Source organism: Pholcus phalangioides, unplaced genomic scaffold (assembly GCF_987345545.1).
Source record: "Pholcus phalangioides strain wild (caught in Gottingen) unplaced genomic scaffold, Ppha-v1.0 ptg000017l_1, whole genome shotgun sequence".
Taxonomy (NCBI): domain Eukaryota; kingdom Metazoa; phylum Arthropoda; class Arachnida; order Araneae; family Pholcidae; genus Pholcus; species Pholcus phalangioides.
The window spans coordinates 22,552,823-22,574,056 of NW_028301610.1; the positions used below are offsets into that span (position 1 = coordinate 22,552,823).

Sequence of the window (21,234 nt, forward strand, 5' to 3'; positions counted from 1 at the left end):
CAGATTTTTTTCTGAAATATTGAAATAGAAATGAATATTTGGAAAATTAATTTGTAAAAAACATTTTTTTAAAGATTTATAGTTAACAAATAATTAAGAGTTGGGAAAAAAAACCTTTTTTTGCATAAAAAATGACAAATGACCCTTTCCTTTAAGATTTAATCATTGATGAATGAAATTTTTATAGGTAGATTTTAGATTTTATGTTGATATGGACTATATATGTGATGACATTTTCCTCCTCAAAGTAACAAAATTTGCATCTGCAAATTAAACGTCTCAGTAAAACTTGGACTCTGTATTGAAGAATGCAGGACCCTCTCCATTCTATGGAAAACATCAAAATGAACAAAAGAACCAATAATAACTTTAATTCCCCGGTCTGTTAGATTCATTCAATAATAGCTCCTGATGAGGGCAACCACTGGTAGACAAATTTTGAATGGCTGCTTGAGCCCCACAAAAAAATCTGATTCACTGAATAACTATTGTGAAAATGCCACTTGGCAGTCAAGTAGTTAGTGTGCTAGCTTTTAACATGGGTTTGGGTTTGAATCCTGGTTTGGGAATGGATGCCTACTAAAATTGAAAAATTCCCTGGATAGATCATACTGATCTCTTGGGAATAGTGAGGATCACGTTAAAAAAAAAAAAACAAATTGATAAAAATCTAATCAACTACACAGATTGTTTTACTTTTTTCCCCTGAAAGTTTTTTCTTTCATGCATAAGTGGAAATGGACCTGAAGGTTATTGGGGAGGGAAATGATGATAACGACAACACATATATAGGCATATAATGACACTATGTTCATTTTAGTCAATATTGGGATAATGCTATTAATTTGCAGTACTACACATAGACATAGGATATCAAGTCCCATTTCAATAAATAACAGACCTATTCACTCTATAAAATAAATAAGCTCTACAGAAAGACATACTAAAAAAAATCTTTAACCAACCGACAGTCTTGCACGTATATTTACATGTGAAGTTGATGACTTTCAAACGGTCCTGGCCGTATCTTTATGAGTGAGGTTTTAGACTTCCCAACGGTCTTGGCCATACACTGCTTTGCTTTTCTCCCCATAAAGAATCATCATAAGCTCGCTTAACATACACCCCACTCTTTTCTCCACGAAATGACCATTGCACTCAAAACAGTGCTGGGCATCAGAAAATGACAAAATGGCTTCTGCCTCTTTGTGGGGGGACAGTTTCCAATTTACTTAGCAGATACAGACGTTCAACAAATACCTCATAAATAATTAGTTCAAAGAAACCTTAACACTTTTGTCAATGAAGAGGAAATTGCAGAATGTATAAAGAAGACTGCTAGCAACAAATGCCCCACCTAAAAGGCTCATTTTTAGCTTATTATAGAAATTCTTATTGCTCAATTGTCCAAGATATACTGGCATTCGCTTTTCTTTTGGCATGAAAGGTACTGTGTATTACGTCTCAATGACTGTGAAACACTGAATGCGTGATAGAAATAAACAAGATCTGTCCCCCTCAGAATTGTAACACACATCCTGGCTTTTCAGTGATTTTAATTGTTTATCAGTATAAGCAAAATTTTTGAATTTTATTTTTTATTTGTTCATCTTTACTTTTTTATTACCTTTATTCACAAAAATATGTGAAGGCTTTTCTCCCTCAAATTTATCGCTTGGGGGGGGGGGGTTATGTTCCTCCACCATATTCTTATGGGGGGGAGGGAGGCTGAAATCTCCTTGGTTCAGACTAGCCCAGATTACTAAATTTTGCTGACAAGAGAGAGGGTAAAAAAAATGACCAAAATTGTGGTTATGTAATACTTAAATGGCCTCTAACGTATTTATGTTGTCAGAGTTATATGTGTTGCATGTTTTGTCTTCCAGATTTTGAATTAAATGGCAGGTGGCTGAATTCTCATAATGTAAGGATTGTGTCGAGAGAGCGAGAGAAAGAGAATGTTTTCCTGCCCTTTCCAAGACTTTTTCCAAGTAGAACATGGGCTCACATTCATGCCTCCAATTTAAGAACCAGCAGAAAACACAACTTCAGCAGACAACCACTGTGACGGAAGTGGGGTACAAATCTCGACCCTCACAATGAGATCCCAGAACGATGCCCACATGACCACACATATACCTAGAATATGCTAAGGGACCACGGGTGAAAATGCAGTAGCGGGTGAGCCACGGCTAGAGATTGAGCAGTTAGTGCAAAAAACTTGTGTCCAGAAGCGTGTGTGTGTGTGAAAGAGTTATGAAAGAAAAAGATTGATAAATTATTAAATATTTTGTGGCAAACAGTGGTTTTAGTGCAATTTAAAAAAACAACTCAATAATGAAATAAATGAGATAGGAGCCAAAAGTGCCTTAGAGTAAAATGAACAAGGTGAATATATCTATATACATATAAAGGAAATTTCAGTAAACATAAGTTGTAATGAAGAAATTTAAGTTGTATAGGTATACATGATAATATTGAATTTATATCAGATGGCAGAGTTACAAAATTTAGGAATTATGTAAGTAAAATGCTTTCTGTTCCAAGTTTTATGATCACAAGGTAATGCATAGACTGAATTAATTTTGGAGAAAGAACGAGACAAATTAAAATTTAAATAAAACAGATTTTTGAAAATGAGTGATTTCTCAAAAAAAGCATCTTTATTCAAAAAAATCCATTGAATCCCCAGAATGCATGCTGTGATCCTTTTTAAACCTTGATTTTTCTGGCATGCAGAAAGCAGACCAGACCACAACATTCAAAAAGCTGGTGTCCCTCAAGTTTCATGGCATGCCAGCCAATGTGTAGGGTTATGGTAAGTTTATTAAAACTTGTAAATAAAATAATTTGACCATTGTTCGAATCATTGCTTGTGTACTCAGTTCCATTTAGCACAGAATTTTACTTGAAAAATGAAAAATACGTGAACAGAGGAATGGAAAAAAGGAGAGCCCCCCCCCCCAAAAAAAAAAAGCCAAGTTCTATAGTTTGAATCCTGATAAGGAAAGTACAAGCTTTTTTTCTCCCCTACAAAGACACATTCAAGAGTGGGTGGAACAAAAATGTTAAGCACACAAGACTAAATCCGATATCCAGCTGTTTGTACAGGGAAAGGAAGAGTCATATGCCATTATGCCTGAAAAGAAAAGTGTTTAACCAGTGTGTGCTTCTAGCACTGACTTATGGAGCTGAAACATGGACACTCACAAGTAAGAAGGCTATAGACAACACAAAGGAGCATGGAGAGATGTATGCTAGGCATCACAAGAGACAGAAAATGAATCACCTGGATAAGGAACCACACAAAGGTATATGATATCATGGAAAGAATTGAACGTCTAAAACGGAAATGGGCTGGACATATTGCAAGAAGACAGGACAACAGATGGACCACAAGTATTCTAGATTGGTACCCATGTGGTGTTAAACGTCCACAAAGACACCCCCACTCAAGATGGACTAACGAGATCAAGAAAGTGGCTGGAGTCAACTGGATGGCTAACGCATCACACGGAGCAAAATGGAAAAATTGAGAGGAGACCTTTATCCAGCAGTGCATTGATAATGATGATGATGTACAGGGGAAGGAAAAAATGGTCAGTGTAGTTTTTTGAAGTAGTTTTGTGTGACAATCACTTGAACCCTTTTCAAGTAGATTTTCTCAAAATCCTAGGACCGTGAGTCGGTTAAACAGTTCTCTGTGAAAATTCAGTTCCCTTTTGTGACATGGTGCCCTTTACTTCCAGCATACAGATATAATTAGGTTAATCACACGCTTCTTTAATGTTGGTCCCCATATCTGTGACCATGCTTTTATGTGAATTGAAGTCTTTGGTAAAAAATTCTCTGTGGTTAATCCTTCCCAATGATTGGATTTATAATTTTTGTCAAGAGAAAACCCAATAAAATTGCTTGTTAAAAATTACTAGTCAGAACAATAAAAGAAAATATTATGTGGACATCTAATAAAAGGCCAGCAAAAACAGAAAAGCAAGCACAACAAGCTGGGGCAGGGATAGATGACCCTCATAGTTATAATATTTTAACACACTGAGAGACTTTAGAAGGTTAATAGAAAAAAAATTACAACTTCATTGTCACATACCTAGTAAGTCTAATTGGTACACTCATTGGTCTGACCATCAGAGTTTTTTGCCAATATTCCAAGGCTTGAGGCAGGATGGTGAGCTGCATGAAATAAAAAAGTGTGTGTAAATAATATATAACAATCATTCTCTATACAAGGTGTATGTATAAAAAGTTCAAAAATCTCAACAGCAACATGGATCAGGTGCACGAACATGCATAAGGATATCCATAGACATGATAGAAGCACCACCTGAAAGAAGAGTACACCTGACCACCTGGGTAAACTCACTGCACGCATTTGATGTCATCAGCAGGATCAGGATGCTGATAAAATCTGCATTTTTTGCATTTTCACTTTTAAGGCATTTTTTCACTTTTGAATTTTTTTTCAAAATAAAAAGTAAGATAAAAAATTTTAAACCAAAAAAAAGAAGAAAAAAGTGTTACTTTCATCACTTAACATGTATCTTCCTTTACAGATTAAAAGTTTAAAATCGATTCCGGGTAAACTTTGCATATAGTAAAAACTCCAAAAGCTGGCCGCACTTAACCAAACAATAAATAAAATAGAACACAAGAAATTCTGATCCTATAGGACGTTGAAAGAGAGGAATTTTCATTATATAAAAGGGAACTGGTATAGTACTTGCATGTACTACAGAGAGAACTTAAAAATTTTCAAATTTATGTTGAATGATTTTGATCCGTGAGAACACTGCATGCAGTAAGATTTCATAAGCTTTATTTTACCATAGGAATATTGAAGAATTGATGATGTACATAAGATTAATCTTGGCCATTCTGGTTTCCACCATTAAGTCCTTGCAGCAAAGTGTGGAGCTTACTGATACTATCAATAAAGTCAGTGTGCTACAAGTGTGGTAGGCCAATTTGCTATCATGAAATTTGAAAAAAATAAAGGGAAAAAAAAGCGGACTTCATTGCCTGCAGAAAAATTGTTAATGGCTGTACAGGAACGTCTAAAAGTTTTGAAATTGAAAGAGAAATTATCACTGTGAGTAGATCAGATCTTCCCCCCCCCCACACCCCCCGTTCAAATACCCTCAATAGCATCTGTTGATGTTAAGATCTTTTCATCTCTTCTTTTCAGAAATTTCTATTTTGTGTCTTCCTTAACCCACTCATAAATGAATTGTTTATTTTAAAAATTCATTGGCAGTTTTTGATGAAATACACTCATTGCCATAAAAATTTGTGCACCCAGAAGAAGTCGTCAAAATGAAACGAAATTTTACACATGTAAGTACTACGTTGAGATAAGTAAGTGATTAGAAAATCCAAGAAAAAGGATCATTTATTGCAGAAAAAAGTACAGATGAACAGAAGTTTTAGTACTTTGTTGGACCTCCTCTAGCACAAATGCACGATGCGATACGAGCGGGCATTGAGGCATACAAGTTCCGTATGATGTCCTGAGACATCTCGTTCCACAGTTGCTGTAAATGCGCCTCTAGTTCGACCAACCTCGTAGGGTGTCCAACTTGCCATCCCAAATGATCCCAGATATGCTCGATTGGTGACAAATCTGGGGATAGAGCAGGCCAGGGAAGGGTGGTAATGTGGCGGAGGCAGTCTTGTGACATCCTTGCTGTGTGTGGCCTAGCATTGTCTTGTTGAAAAATGGCTCCTGGGAGTCCTGCCATGAGTGGCAACACATGTCGCTGAAGCAAGGGCATAGCGAGGGGGGGGGGGGACTTGGGGGTCTGGTTCCCCCCCCCCCGAAATGTGAGAAAATGACCGAAAAAAGGGAAAAAGATGGCCAAATCCATTGTTCTGTCACTTTGGTCCCCCCCCCCCGAAATGAAAGTGGTCCCCTCCTCCCCTGAACGAAATTTCTGGCTACGCCCCTGGGCTGAAGGATGTTATGCACGTACCGCTGGGCTGTCATTGTGCCATGGATCAATATTAGGGGTGACCGTGTATCGTAATCAATGGCACCCCATACCATGACACCAGCTGTGGGAGCGGTGTGTCGCTGTAAAGTGAAGGCAGGATTGAAGTGTTCACCACGGGGCCTCCACACACGAACACAATTGTCATCACTGCTCAAGTTGAATCTCGATTCGTCGCTGAAGACGACCTGGTTCCATTCCGTTGCAGTCCAATCCCGTCGTGCTCGACACCACTCTAAACAGAGGCGTTGGTGGGTGGGTGTCATTGGCAGCACACGTAATAGGTGCCGCGATACCAGATGTCCTTCAGCCAGGTGCCTTGCGATGGTTCGGGAAGACACAGGGGCCCGTAGTGAAGCTGCTGCCTGTGTCTGGATAGCGGCTAATGAGGCAGTTGGCTCTACGCGTGCGTTTCGGATGATGTGACGGTCTTCTCGACGACTGGTCTGTCGAGGGCGTCCTGAACCTGGTCGCCATGTAAATGACGTCTCTTCTGTCCACTGGTCCCAACACCTCCTCACAGTAAAATCAGAACGGCCTAGTTGACGAGCTACTCGCTGAGCTGACCACCCAGCTTCCATCATTCCGATGATTCTTCCCCTATGGAACTCTGACAACTGCTCATATGGTCTTCGACGGCGGCGTAACGGCATGTCTACCTCAGCATTTCCTTTGCAAACGATTAAATACACTCCAGCAAGCTCTGCTTACCTGTTTTATACTCCAAGGAGAACGAAGTTCAACGCCCTCTAGTGGCATTACGCAATGCGCAATCACGCTGCATTTCTAATCATTTGCATATCTGCCCGACATGTACCTTCAGGCCAACTTTCGTTTTGATCCCACAATTATTTCTTGGTGCGCAAATTTTTATGGCAATGAGTGTGTAATGTTCAGAAAAAATAAATGTTTTTTTCAATAGGTACTATAAAAATTGGATTTTATTTTACCTCCAGTCAATATAATGACTGGTTCAGTTTCTAAAGAAATTTGTTTCGTTACTTTAAGAGAATGTCATTTTTGGGGAATTTTTGTTGTCATTTTTCAGGATTTTTTGGGGCAACAACATCCAGGACTTGGTCATCATTGTGAGAGGTCACAGTGCAATAGAGGAATGAGTGAGCACCAAGTTCTGCTATAGATTGGAGAAAACGACAATGGAGATGCATAGAATATTTATGCAAGAATCGGCACATGAAAATCAGCTATTGGAAAGAACTTGAAAATGATCAAGTGAGTGAATATAAACAGGCACAATATTAGGGACTGACTCTAAATTAAAAGTTGGAGGCTGTGTTGTCTCTTAACACTTACACCAAGATTTTATGTGTCTCTGTGCTGTCCAAATTTTAGCAGAATTTGATGTTCACACCTCAAAATGAACGGCATAATGGCCAAGCTGCTCTGTCAAGATCATATAAGCAAATAAATTACCCCATATATTTGTTGGTATCAGTCACAAACGAGACAAATTTTTCTAAAAAAATCCTGCATTCTCTTGGGGCATTCAAATGGTCCACTTAAACATGAGTCTGGATCACCCCATCAATGCAGAGTTTCATTTATTGTAAAACACGCTTTTACCCTTAGGCAAAGGAGGGAAACTTGCCCAGACACAAACGAGAAAATAAAAGAGGATGTATGCTTTTTCTTTCTCTACAAAAATACTCTTCCTAGGTGCTTGACAGTGCAAATAACTACTGGACACGTGTATAGACAAAACAAGCCGACAGAACAAGACCTACAGGGTGAAAAAAAATCTTTATTGTTAGTTTTTTAAGAAAGCAATCAGTAAAAGGTTTCCGTGTAACTGTGGGTACTCAAGCAGCCACAGCACCCCCGGGTTCCAATGCCCCGGCTAAAACATATGGTGTTTGGATACCCTCCATCCCTTAGGCAAAAACCTGGAATCTTTGACACAAGTAAGAGAGAGTCTTGTGAGAAAGAAGGGTGGGCCCTCCTTTATCGGCACCTAAAGGATATATCAATGTGTTTTGAACAGGGGCGTAGCCAGAAATTTCGTTCGGGGGGGGGGAACCAAAAGTGATAGAATAGATCTGGCCACCTTTTCCCCTTTTTTCTGCCATTTTCCCACATTTCGGGGGGAGGGGGGAACCAGACCCCAAGTTCCATCCCCCCTCGCTACGCCCTTGGTTTTGAAACCAGAGGCTCCAGCAAGATTCAGGAAAAGAAAATAGACGCATAGAAGGAAAAGAAAACGAGCAGTTTTTCTTTTCAATTTTTTTTTATGCTTGATATTTGCGAAAAAAATGATAAATCTATGTATGAGATTTTTATTTCTCAAATCAATTCTGTGGGTGCTCTGCCCCATGCTACAAAGTACTGTGGGTGCTCGAGCACCCACAGCACCCCCAGCAACGACGCCACTGTTATAGACTATATTTCAAAATTTATACTGTATATAGTGCTTAATTATTTGATTTCCTATATCCGATCATAATAAGTCAAACCCTATTAATGAGAAACATGTATTTTGTCCAATCAAAGTAAAAAATTTTACAATTTCATTGGATAATATGAAATTTGGTCAACACAAGATAACTCCCTGGTTCTTTGGTTTTGCATTAATGAGGTTCAATTGTATTTGGGGGGAAATCTCTCAAAATATATTTTTTGCTATGTTGATGTATAGAATAAAAACAATTATGCAATAATGTGCAGGATCATTTCAATGCCTTTCATGACTGTACGCAAATCCTTGTTTGCTAGTTTCCTTGTTACTGTTATGCAATTTAAAATTCAATCTTCAGGGAAATATTGAAAACTTGACTGGTAGCCACATCAGGGAAAAAATACTTCCATTCATTTACTTTTTTTTGGGATTGCATTTTTTTCCTTATATATATCATATATATATTCAACTTGAAATACTGCATTGATGAAGCCCACAGAATTTTTCACAAATATTGTTGTGCATATATGATAGAGACACATTATTCAAGTGCTTTAAAAATTTACTGTTAAGCAGATTGTTATTTTATTCTATTTATATAACAATATAAAATTTATACTTTGTATATTTCTCAAATTTCATTGAGTTTTCCTATCTTATTCTTGCAAATATTTTCATATTTCTGATGCCATTAGCAGTTTCTACACACTATCCTATCTGTATGTATAGGGACAACATGAAATCCTAGAGATTGTCCAGTCTATTTATAGGTTCAGTTACGACATTGAAATGAAATTCGGCCTAGAAAAGTGAGAGATTTAAGAATGGATATGAAGGGGAAAACACTGCTACTAAGACCACATTAAAGCTACAGGAAGAATAAAGTTGTAACACTTGCAGCACTTGTTGTGGTCCTACCTGTGGTCATCTCTAAGAAAGGAGTTGCACCAAAGACCCTCCTAGGATCCATTGAATCCCAAAGACTCCATCAGTACACAAACATACTGATACAGAAAGCAGCCATACTGGAACATGTAGGGTGGTAAAAGGGTTCTTGGACATGTAATTCTGAATATTTATTCATATGACTGAATATGACAAATGAATTCCAACTGACAGAACAAAAAAAAATCTTCATTTTCTCACTGCTTACAACTACCTAAAAAATCTGAAACACATTCAAAAATGCATTCAACACTACAAAATTTGATGGAACAAAATGATAGGTATTTCAGCTGATTCAAAATGCACATTGCAACTGTTGTTTGAAATTGCAGATAACTTTTTTTAAACTAAGAAATAAAACACACCTCATTAGCTTACCAATATACAAGATTTCTCAGTACTAGAGTTATAAACTTGTAGGAGAGGAAGGGTGCACCCAGATGACTTGGAATCATACAGCAATGCAGGGTCAGAAATGCTTTCCTGGTGCAGTAGATGGCATTGTACACAGAGCCGTCTTAAGAACACTGTGGGCTCCCAGGCCAAATGATTTTTCTGAGGCCCTACCAGGCAAATTTACATGCACACTCCTAAAAAATTTCAACTAGACGCAGGGTCTTGTGCAAAAATGATAGTGGGCTGAGGGGTGTCTTAAAATTTTCGGGGTCCCTTTTAGCTTTGATTTCATATATTTTGTAGAGGGAAATTGGCATCCAAAAAAATTCATATATTACAAAAGAATATGCAGAATGCTGAAAAATATCCATACACAAAATATAAACACATGACAAATGTAAACGAACACAAAAATGAATGAAAATTTTTAATTTAAAAATAAAAAAATGAAAGAATAATACCAAAACTAAGGACAATTAGCAGTAAATGAAAAAAGTAATCTGAGAACTAATGAAAATTTGGAATTGTGAATTAAAAATAAGAAAAACAATTAGAAGAATTTATGAAAGAAATAATTCCAGAATTGATGGAGGCCTTCAATAATTTGAGGACCCTTATTTGATTAGGGGCTCCAAGTACTTTTGGTCTATAACAACAAACAAAAACTCATTTGGTCACCCAGGGCAAAAGGTCAATTTTTGTGCTCTCCCAATTATTTTGAATGAGAAAGTGTAAATTTGGGGCTTTGGGTAATAAATACTTGTACACCTCACTGTCTTTCTCTAGAGGGCTCTGTGGTGAGACAAATAAGTTTCCCTGATATAAAAATTAACATTTTCCTAATTGATGGTCAAACACTTTGGTTTACTTATTACAAAAAAATGTAATTGACAAAAAAAATTAATAAACATTTTTTCACTGCGTAAGTGCAGGGCCGGTGCGACCACACCTGTCACACACCAAGGGCAGTTCTGTATGACACTCCTATTGACAGTGCCTAGAAATTGGTTTCATACATTGCAGTAGCTGTCTGGGAAGTCTGAGACACAGGGATGTAACTAGGATTTTTGTGGAGGAAGGCAAACATGATTTTGACCCCCCTCCCTCCCGTACTGTAGAATTTGATGATTTTATAACAATGTTTTTGTTCCTACTTAAAATTTGCCACCTGGAGCAGTTGCCCCTTTACATGTCCAGAATCTTCTAAAATATTCTGAACTCCATGCGCCAGAGGTAAGGCCTGCCTTACAACTGGATATGTGACACTTCAAACACTTTTTTTGACCTCTGTTCCTTTTGTTAATGTACATTTGTTATTAAAACACATATTCACTTACACAGCCGCTGGTCTTTCACTTCTGGTATTTTCAGCACACACTGTCCCATTCATGCATATTTCATTTCTGACCCTGCATTACTAGTCCTGGTACTGAGATATCCTGTAATATTGTCAATGATTGAAATAAAGAATTTTTACTTACATTTATCACTTCAAACTTTTCTGTAGGTAACCTGAGATTGAAAAAAAAAAAATCACTTTTAGAACAACAATATAGGGTAAGTATTTAAAAACTTTTCTCCACATAGCACACAAAGGTACGATTTTTTTTTTTTTTTCAATCACTACACCTGAGTAAAAAAACAGTACATTATTTATTTTTTTATTTAAAAACTCATGTAGACTTAGAATCAACTAGGAAGTTGATTCTTATCAAATTATTATTGCTTAAAACATAAAGAATTTTTATTCACCTAAAAAAAAAAAAAAAAAATTCAAGCTATTAACTTATGAAAAAAATGCTTCGATGTCATATTTTTGCTGTAAAGAAAGAATTATTAAAGTAACATAAGGGAATTAAAACCAATTGAACTACTTTATGCAGCATGAAATCAGCTAAATATATGGTAAACATTTTCTGTGAACATTTTTTAAAAATAAAATGAAAAATCTTGATTTTTTACATAGTGTGCTCAGCAATAAGAATATGACGCTTTTTCTCATGTGCTTAGTTTATGAAGCAACTTTGAACAAAATTGCAAAGTTGTTGCTGGTAATTTATAAAAATAAATCATACAAAAAAGTTTCCAGTTTCTCACAAACTTTAATGATACATACTCTATGAACTTCTTCATATGGCTGAAAGGACTTTCTTCAATTTGATTACTATAGTAGGCCTACATTCAGGGCCAGGCTTTAGTCAAAGTGGCACCCTGTGCAAAATTGGTATCCACATCTCCTCTCTTTTTCAGTTTACAGTACTGATTTCCAAATGATGTGTTGCAGCAACGTGGGACACCATGAGATATTTTGAAGTTTAATAAAACTTTCTATATATATATATATTTATTTATTTATTTATATTTATATTTATAATACAAAAATATATATATATATTTATTTATTTATTTATTTATAATACAAAATTATATAAATATTAAAAGTTTTAGTAATAGATAGAATTGTGTAATCCTTGAAAACACCAAAAAAAAAAATTTGCATTATTTAAATTTTTTCCCCACAGCTGCTGTATCGATGCAATAGAGAAGTGCTGGGTATCTATGAAAATACATGTATTTTATAAATTTTTCACTTTAAATTTGGTGATCTGACCAAAAGTTGTTTATAATTTTATAAGAAAAGGCTTGATGAACCAGGGGGTGTACCACATTCTGATTATTGATTACCAATTATCCATACGTAAGAATCGGTTCGTAAGAATGACGTTAACAATCGAGCTCCAAATGCAACCACGGTGTGATTGTTAAAAATTATTCTTAAGGTCACGTGACGATAGACAGACCAATAAATTTCCCCTTTTTGGGGAATTTTGCCATTGGCCAATCAGTGCCCAGCTAAAAATTAACAACAACTTGTTGTTGACAAGATGGAGAGGAAAAGAAATTTTAGAGCGATGCTAGCCTGAAAAAATGGCGGAGATTATTTCAGCAAATGTGAATACGGTTAAGAAGAAATGATAAATACATAATACTTTTTTAACATGTTGCAGTAAAAAACAAACATATCCATTCTTAATCTTCCAATATGATTCGAATCAAAGATTCATCCCACGTTCACTGGGATGGATCCCTGCCACCTTCCATGAAAAGGGGCTACGCTATATATGTTATGGTGAAAGTGATAAAAAGCTGTTATATATATTATATGAATAAACATCAGCCATTTCGGTAAGTTTGATAAATTTTGCTCATATACCATGAATCTATCACATTTGTAGGTCATTATGCATAATTGTCAAACCATGGTTAATGCGATAAATGAGTCATAGTTATGTTTACATTATGTATGTAAGTGAAGCTAACATTACAAGACTAACAATAATTTTTATAATATGCTTCATGTTTCTTTAAATTAATTGTCATGATGAATTGAACCTGGTGATGTACATGTATTGCATAGCTGTTTCATGGTCAAATAACAATAATATAGTGATCAGATAATACATCAATATTAAAAATGGTCATTGCTTCTGTAATGTTGGCTTTTTCATGTACACCAAAGCATGTGAAAAAAACAAACGCAGTAACAGGTTAATAATAATTTTTAATTTATGTACAATTATATTTCGGCTGATTAGAGCTTTATCTCACATATTTTGTGGGAGAAATTCAATTTTCTCTCAAGTTTTAAACTAATAAAAAATTTCAAATCTACAAGTTCCCATAATATGAAAAAAATTGTATTTACGACTCATCGATCATGATATTTATGGATTGAAAATTTGAGAATTATGCATAATCACTGGTAAATGTGATAAATACAGCAAAATTTATCAAACTTTATTGAAATAATCTGATATTTCATCACTATTATCAACATATATATGTGCTGTATATAGACTCTAACACTGTTTTCAACTCTCCCACACCACCTTCAGATAACTTTTCGATAACTTAAAAAGTCTGACGAATTCTTTATTTGGAAATAAAAATGCATTGTTAGTTTTTTTTCTATTTTTTTAAATATGAATCATAAAAAAACTTCTATTAAAGAAAGAATTTAAGTTATCTCACATAGAAGAAAAAAATTATTTACTAAGAATCAAGCTAAGAAAAGTGGGTAGCCTAGGTTCTTAACTCGATTCTTAACTATGGAACAAAAACGATTCTTAGTTAAGAATGTGGTAGCAAAATTCCCTCTTAATTCTTAACTAAAGATCAAATCCATAGTTAAGAGGCAGATTCTTATTAAGAATCAGAAGGTGGTACATCCCCAGGATTCTTTTTTTTTTGTTTTTTTTGTGAATGTGTCTTGTAAATCAGCTATTTAGTTATAGATATAAAGTAGAATAAATGTATCATATATTTTTCATATACATATCTGACCAAATCAGCAGCATTTGAGAAAAGTTCACACAATGGAAATACTTCAGAGAGAGAGGGGGGGGGGAAGTGGCTCAGGTGTCTCAGCCAAAAATACATTAAGGAAGGATACTTTCTGAATATTAATGCCAAGATGAACTCATAAAGAAAAGTCAGCATGTCTTCAATTGGACCACAATCCCCTTGCAGTATGGGCAAGTGTACTAATCAATATACCCTAGAGATGTGCAAGTGGATATTATTACAGAGTTCATCTGAACATTAATACCCAGAAAGTCTCTTACCTTGATCAATTGGGGCTGAAAAAAAACTCTCTTTGAACTCATGCCAATCCCGAGAAAGGGCTATCGCTGAGACTACTATGTCTATTCTGCTGTCATGCTCTTCTGCATGTATAAGGAAAGAGAAAGTTTACACATCTCCATGGTATATTGGTTGGTGCCGTATTCAACTTTTTGACACCTGCAGATCAGTGAAAATAATTGAACAATTTCATGGAAAAGCAGAAATGATAATTTGTGGATCTGCTAGATGGCCAAAACAAATAAAAATCATTATAGAGACAGTATTCTATTTATTGAATCTAAAATTATGTAAAAAAAAAAGCAAAATAATTAAAAAAGCCCAAAAAAAACCAAAAAAAAATTATCGTTCAGTTTTTCTTTTTCTCGAGTTTTTTGAAATTTACTTTTATTCCTGACGATGTCAGAATAGCTTATGATAAAGTTTTACTTAACCAGTCAAAGCTGAGTGACACCCTCTTTGACATTTAGCATTTACCCTGGCCCATTGAGCAGGATGGGGTGGGGGGGGGTGCCTTGCACCCAAAGCTCCCCATCTTCGGCTCTCTTCGAGCCCCGCCCACGAGAGGGAGAGAGTGGTCTTAGGTGTCCTCTCCTGAGGGCACCCCAAGACTACAGGGATTGGGCAGAACTTTTCATGGACCAGTGAAAACAAGGACTTTTCTGAGTTCATCTCACTATTAATATTCAGAGAGTCTCTTTCCTCGATGCATTGTGGATGAGAAAATTATATATATACACTGCTGGCCACCGTAAATGCAACACCCTGAAGGAAGCATGTAAATAATATGAAATTTACAACATGCATTAGCGGAGGTGAGATATGCAAATGATTAAAATTTCAGCGCAGACGCACATCACGCGCGCCTGTGGCGCCACTTCAAAGCGCTATTTAAGGCTTGGAGATTTCGACGATTTGAAGTACGGCAATTGTGTTTTTCTTGTGGTTTTTTCAAAAAAACGATCAATTATGCCTCGTAGAAAACAGCGATCATCTTTTGATCAAGTATCCGAGTTCGACAGAGGAAGGATAGTGGCCTACCGAGATTGTGGATTATCTTTCAGGGAAATCGGTAGTCGTGTTGGACGAAACCAAACAACTGTAATGCGGATATGTGATCGTTGGATGCAGGAGGGTACGACGGACCGACGTGTTCGATCGCATCCACCTCAGTGCACCACTTCACGTGATGACAGGCGTATTGTGCGTATGGCAGTGACGGATCGCTCAGCCACATCACGAACCATAGCACAGCACATTCAGTCTGTACCGCATCATCCAGTGTCTGTGCGTAATATTCGACGCCATTTACAGCAGAGTGGTCTGTCCGCAAGACGTCCATTGCTTCGTCTACCCTTGGCGCAGAACCACAGACGTCTCCGCCGCCAATGGTGCGATGAAAGAAGGATGTGGACGGCACAATGGAATGAAATTGTCTTTACTGACGAGTCACGCTTCTGTCTGCAACACCACGATGGTCGGATTCGAGTCTGGAGACACCGTGGAGAGAGGATGCTGAACAGCTGCGTTGTGCACCGCCACACTGGTCCTGCACCGGGTATTATGGTATGAGGCGGTATTGGATATCACTCTCGCACTCCTCTAGTACGCATTGTCGGTACTTTAAAAAGCCAGCGCTACATCTCCGAGGTGTTGGAGCCAGTTGTCCTTCCTTACCTTCAGGGCTTGCCCACAGCATATATCAACAGGATAATGCGCGACCACACGTGGCACGCATTGTCCAAAGGTTCTTCGTCAATCGCCAGATTGAATTGCTTCCCTGGCCAGCTCGCTCTCCGGATCTTTCGCCGATAGAAAACATGTGGTCCATGGTTGCTCAACGATTGACCCAGATTACATCCCCAGCTGCCACACCAGATCAACTTTGGCAACGCGTGGAAGCTGCTTGGTCTGCTGTACCCCAAGAACACATCCAAAGTCTCTTTGAATCAATGCCGAGGCGTGTGGCAGCAGTGATCTCCAACAATGGCGGCTACTCTGGCTACTGATTTTGGCAGGAACCACACTTCGCAGAAGTCTATAAATTTAATCATTTGATGCTTGGTCAACATGTTATCTACAAAATAAATATTGTTGCGATATCTCTTGTCTTTCTTGGTGTTGCAATTTGGGTGGCCAGCAGTGTATATTGTTGCCACTTTGGAAGCCTGTAGCTGTGTTAAGGGAGACTACTATATCTCTATTCTGCATGCCACGCACGCTACTCCGTGTGTATAAGGAAAGAAATTTTATGCGTTTACATGGTATATTGGTTAGTGCACCTGCCAAATTACAAGGGAACACGTTCTTGAGGAAACACGTCAAATGCTCATACCTAAAAAAATATAGTATATGAAATTCATAATCTCACTTTGTCTATGGATATATCCTGTTGAGAGAAATTTAAAGATACTTCACTAGTGTTAATGTATCTTCTTTGGATGTCAAGCTTGTGGCACTTTTCATAGCAAAATCATGTACATATATATATATATATATATATATATATATTAGCTGTTACCCGCGGCTTTGGTAACCTGAAAATTACTGCGATGACTCTTCCATATAACATTTAAATACCTCATGACCCCCTGGGGGATGAACTTTCAGAAATCCTGTCTTAGAGGGTATCAACATTATAAAATATTGTACTGACTAAATTTCATATTTATTTCTTCAGCGATTTTGGAAGAGTGATAATTGCTACATATAACCTTTGAACCCCCCTTACAGGGGTTGAATTTCGAAAAATTTCTTTGCAGTGAATCTTTACATTACAATACAAAAATACTGATCAAATTTCACATTTATAGCTTCAGTGGTTTCAGCTCTGCACGATTTTTCCATATGATATAACTTCCATATTAACCCCCCCTTAGGGAGTCGAATTTCGAAAAAAACAGTTCTCGGGGCTGTCCTTTCACCTTTTTCTGGGGGGGGGGGGCACAGAACATGTACTCAATGTACACTGCTGGCCACCCAAATTGCAACACCAAGAAAGACAAGAGATATCGCAACAATATTTATTTTGTAGATAACATGTTGACCAAGCATCAAATGATTAAATTTATAGACTTCTGTGAAGTGTGGTTCCTGCCAAAATCAGTAGCCAGAGTAGCCGCCATTGTTGGAGATCACCGCTGCCACACGTCTCGGCATTGATTCAAAGAGACTTTGGATGTGTTCTTGGGGTACAGCAGACCAAGCAGCTTCCACGCGTTGCCAAAGTTGATCTGGTGTGGCAGCTGGGGATGTAATCTGGGTCAATCGTTGAGCAACCATGGACCACATGTTTTCTATCGGCGAAAGATCCGGAGAGCGAGCTGGCCAGGGAAGCAATTCAATCTGGCGATTGACGAAGAAACTTTGGACAATGCGTGCCACGTGTGGTCGCGCATTATCCTGTTGAAATATGGCTGTGGGCAAGCCCTGAAGGTAAGGAAGGACCACTGGCTCCAACACCTCGGAGATGTAGCGCTGGCTTTTTAAAGTACCGGCAATGCGTACTAGAGGAGTGCGAGAGTGATATCCAATACCGCCCCATACCATAATACCCGGTGCAGGACCAGTGTGGCGGTGCATAACGCAGCTGTTCAGCATCCTCTCTCCACGGTGTCTCCAGACTCGAATCCGACCATCGTGGTGTTGCAGACAGAAGCGTGACTCGTCAGTAAAGACAATTTCATTCCATTGTGCCGTCCACATCCTTCTTTCATCGCACCATTGGCGGCGGAGACGTCTGTGGTTCTGCGCCAAGGGTAGACGAAGCAATGGACGTCTTGCGGACAGACCACTCTGCTGTAAACGGCGTCGAATGGTACGCGCAGACACTGGATGATGCGGTACAGACTGAATGTGCTGTGCTATGGTTCGTGATGTGGCTGAGCGATCCGTCACTGCCATACGCACAATACGCTTGTCATCACGTGAAGTGGTGCACTGAGGTGGATGCGATCGAACACGTCGGTCCGTTGTACCCTCCTGCATCCAACGATCACATATCCGCATTACAGTTGTTTGGTTTCGTCCAACACGACTACCGATTTCCCTGAAAGATAATCCACAATCTCGGTAGGCCACTATCCTTCCTCTGTCGAACTCGGATACTTGATCAAAAGATGATCGCTGTTTTCTACGAGGCATAATTGATCGTTTTTTTGAAAAAACCACAAGAAAAACACAATTGCCGTACTTCAAATCGTTGAAATCTCCAAGCCTTAAATAGCGCTTTGAAGTGGCGCCACAGGCGCGCGTGATGTGCGTCTGCGCTGAAATTCTAATCATTTGCATATCTCACCTCCGCTAATGCATGTTGTAAATTTCATATTATTTGCATGCTTCCTTCAGGGTGTTGCATTTACGGTGGCCAGCAGTGTACTTATTATATATATATATATTTCTGTATATATATATATACCATTTTTAGTGTATTTTCAAAAGCCAGGAGGGCAACGACCCCCCGCCCCTCCCAAACGACGGGCCTGCCCCTTCTTAATTGGTGTTAACGTCATGAAACAAAATTTCTGACATAATGTCATGAATAGCTTCAGTGGTTTTGGCTTGGAGTGATGTCTCTACGATACCTTTGAACCCCGTTATGAATTCAAATTTCGAAAAAAGCTCTTTTGGTTGGTGTTTACCTCATGAAATAAAACTTGTGGCCAAATTTCATGCCTATAAATTCTGCTGTTCCGGCTTCTCTATGTTACATTTGGACCCCCTTAGGGATCGAATTTCAAAAAAAAAACAAAAAAAAACCTTAATAAGTTTTTACATTCTGAAACAAATCTTCTGACCAAATTTCATGAAGTTTTTTTAAACAAAATGAACCGAGCTGAAATTTCTTCAGCAGTTTCAGCTCGGTGTGATTTCTCTATGTTACTTTTGAATCCCCTTTGAACCCCCCTTAGGGGACGAATTTGGAAAAACTCCTGTTCATGTTTATGTCATGAAATAAAACTCCTGACCAAATTTTATGATTTTCAGCGGTTTTGGCTCAGCGTGATTTCTATGTTACCTTTGAACTCCTCCCCTTCTGACCCCCCCTAGAGATCGAATTTCAAAAAAACCACCTTCTTAGTTTGTGTTTACGTCATGAAATAAAACCTCTGGCCAAATTTCATGACTATAGATTCAGCCATTCCGGCTTGGAGTAATTTCTCTATGTTACCTTTGAACCAACTTTTAACCCTTTTAGGGGTCGAATTTCGAAAAACTTCTTAGTGAGTTTTTATTTTTACATCATGAAATAAAACTATTGACCAAATTTCATAAATATAGATCTAGCCGTTTTGGCTTGGCAATGATGAATCAGTCAGGACATGTTATTTTATATATAGGGTGGTAACTATCAACTCCCAATAATTTCCGCGTGATTCCTTGTGAAAAACTAATATGGAAAAGTGTTTTCCGTTTTTGGATCGGACGAATATTAAGTGAGTTATAAGCTTTTGAAATTTTGTGACGTGTCATTTTTCTAACGGTCAGTTATGTGCCAAACTTCGAACGGAAGTAGATTTCTCCGCCAGCAGCGGGTTGTCACTTCTTGAAAATGAAATATTCAATCCCATTAGAAGCCAAGTTTTGCCTTCTTCCTTCGCGATTGGCGTTTTTTCTCTCCATGTAGTGTGATATTATAACCTTGCTACTACGTATAACTTACGTATTAGCTTCGTCCACTATGTTGGCAAATTAATTTATCACCATATTTGTGTGTGTGTGTAAAGTGTTAAGGCATGTATACACTAACGCGCCGATCTTGTAGCGTGCGACCCCCTGCAGCGGCTCTAATTCGCGCTTGGGTACACAAACGTCCTTAGTGTTCCTTGAAAAAACCGATTTCCAGGTGGGTCCAGTTTTTTTAAAACAGCTCAAGAAACGTTCACCGTAAAAATTACTGAACAACCAATTGCGAATGCTTTTATTGCATGATCCGCGTGCTAATGCATACGCGCCTTCAGCCAAATGAGATTTGTTTGAAATTTTGAAACCCCCAAGAAAAACGCGGTAATTCCTTAGAGGAGAAATAAGGTCTACACACAATCAGAACACATCTTGATTGTGTGTAGACTTTTCTTGAAAATGTCAAAGTAGTAAAGTTTTAGATTTGAAACAAAAAAAATTATTAGCCTAATGAAATGGAAAGAAATCCAAATCTAAGAAGTTCGTACGTTAAATTTTTTTCCTGAATATTATTTTTACAGACTGTGTAAAACATGGTAATTATTCGTGCAAGACTGCAAATATGAATGAAAAGAGAGGCAATTAAAAATTGCTGAAATCACTTTAGAAATTTATACATGTATTGAAGGTATATGTGCAATTAATTTTTTTGTTTATCATTTATATTTTATGCATGTCCATGTTAAATTTTTTTTCAATATTCTCATTTCTATGCTCAGATGGCAAAATTTCACTTTTTCAAATTTCATGAGGGCAAATTTGTAAACAATATTTTGTAAAAATGTGATACTGTGGCTTTTTGACTTATTGCAATTTGCCTTTGTTGGTTCCTTATAAACCGAAAGATAGACGAAATTTTGTCACCTTCCAAAATTTCGATGAGCGAGACTCCAGAATGCGAACAAATCAATTTTTTGGGAAAATTGGCTTGTGGCATTTTGCTATTTGATTATACACATAGTTCAGTGCCATATAAAAATTTTCAGAACCAATTCCCGAAATGTTGAAAATAAACATCCGCTTGTTGTTGAAAATAAACCGCTCCTTTATTAGGTACTTATTTTTTCTTATAGTCGTTTTCACCTTTCTTATAGTTTTCATTGCCTGGTCCAGCAGCAGAACTTACGATAGCTCAAAAATGGAAAAATA

At 37.5% G+C, this 21,234-nt stretch overlaps 1 protein-coding gene across 1 annotated transcript in view; it reads right to left on the minus strand.

The window, feature by feature from the left end:
- The window catches only part of Invadolysin (leishmanolysin-like peptidase, invadolysin), a 294,325-nt gene that overhangs the window by 61,482 nt on the left and 211,609 nt on the right, over window positions 1-21,234 (minus strand). The window contains exons 3-4 of the mRNA XM_089246808.1: window positions 11,241-11,271; window positions 4,109-4,191 (exon numbers count right to left, since the gene is read on the minus strand). Coding sequence (XP_089102934.1) covers window positions 4,109-4,191; window positions 11,241-11,271 — 114 coding nt within the window. The remainder of the gene's footprint in view (window positions 1-4,108; window positions 4,192-11,240; window positions 11,272-21,234) is intronic.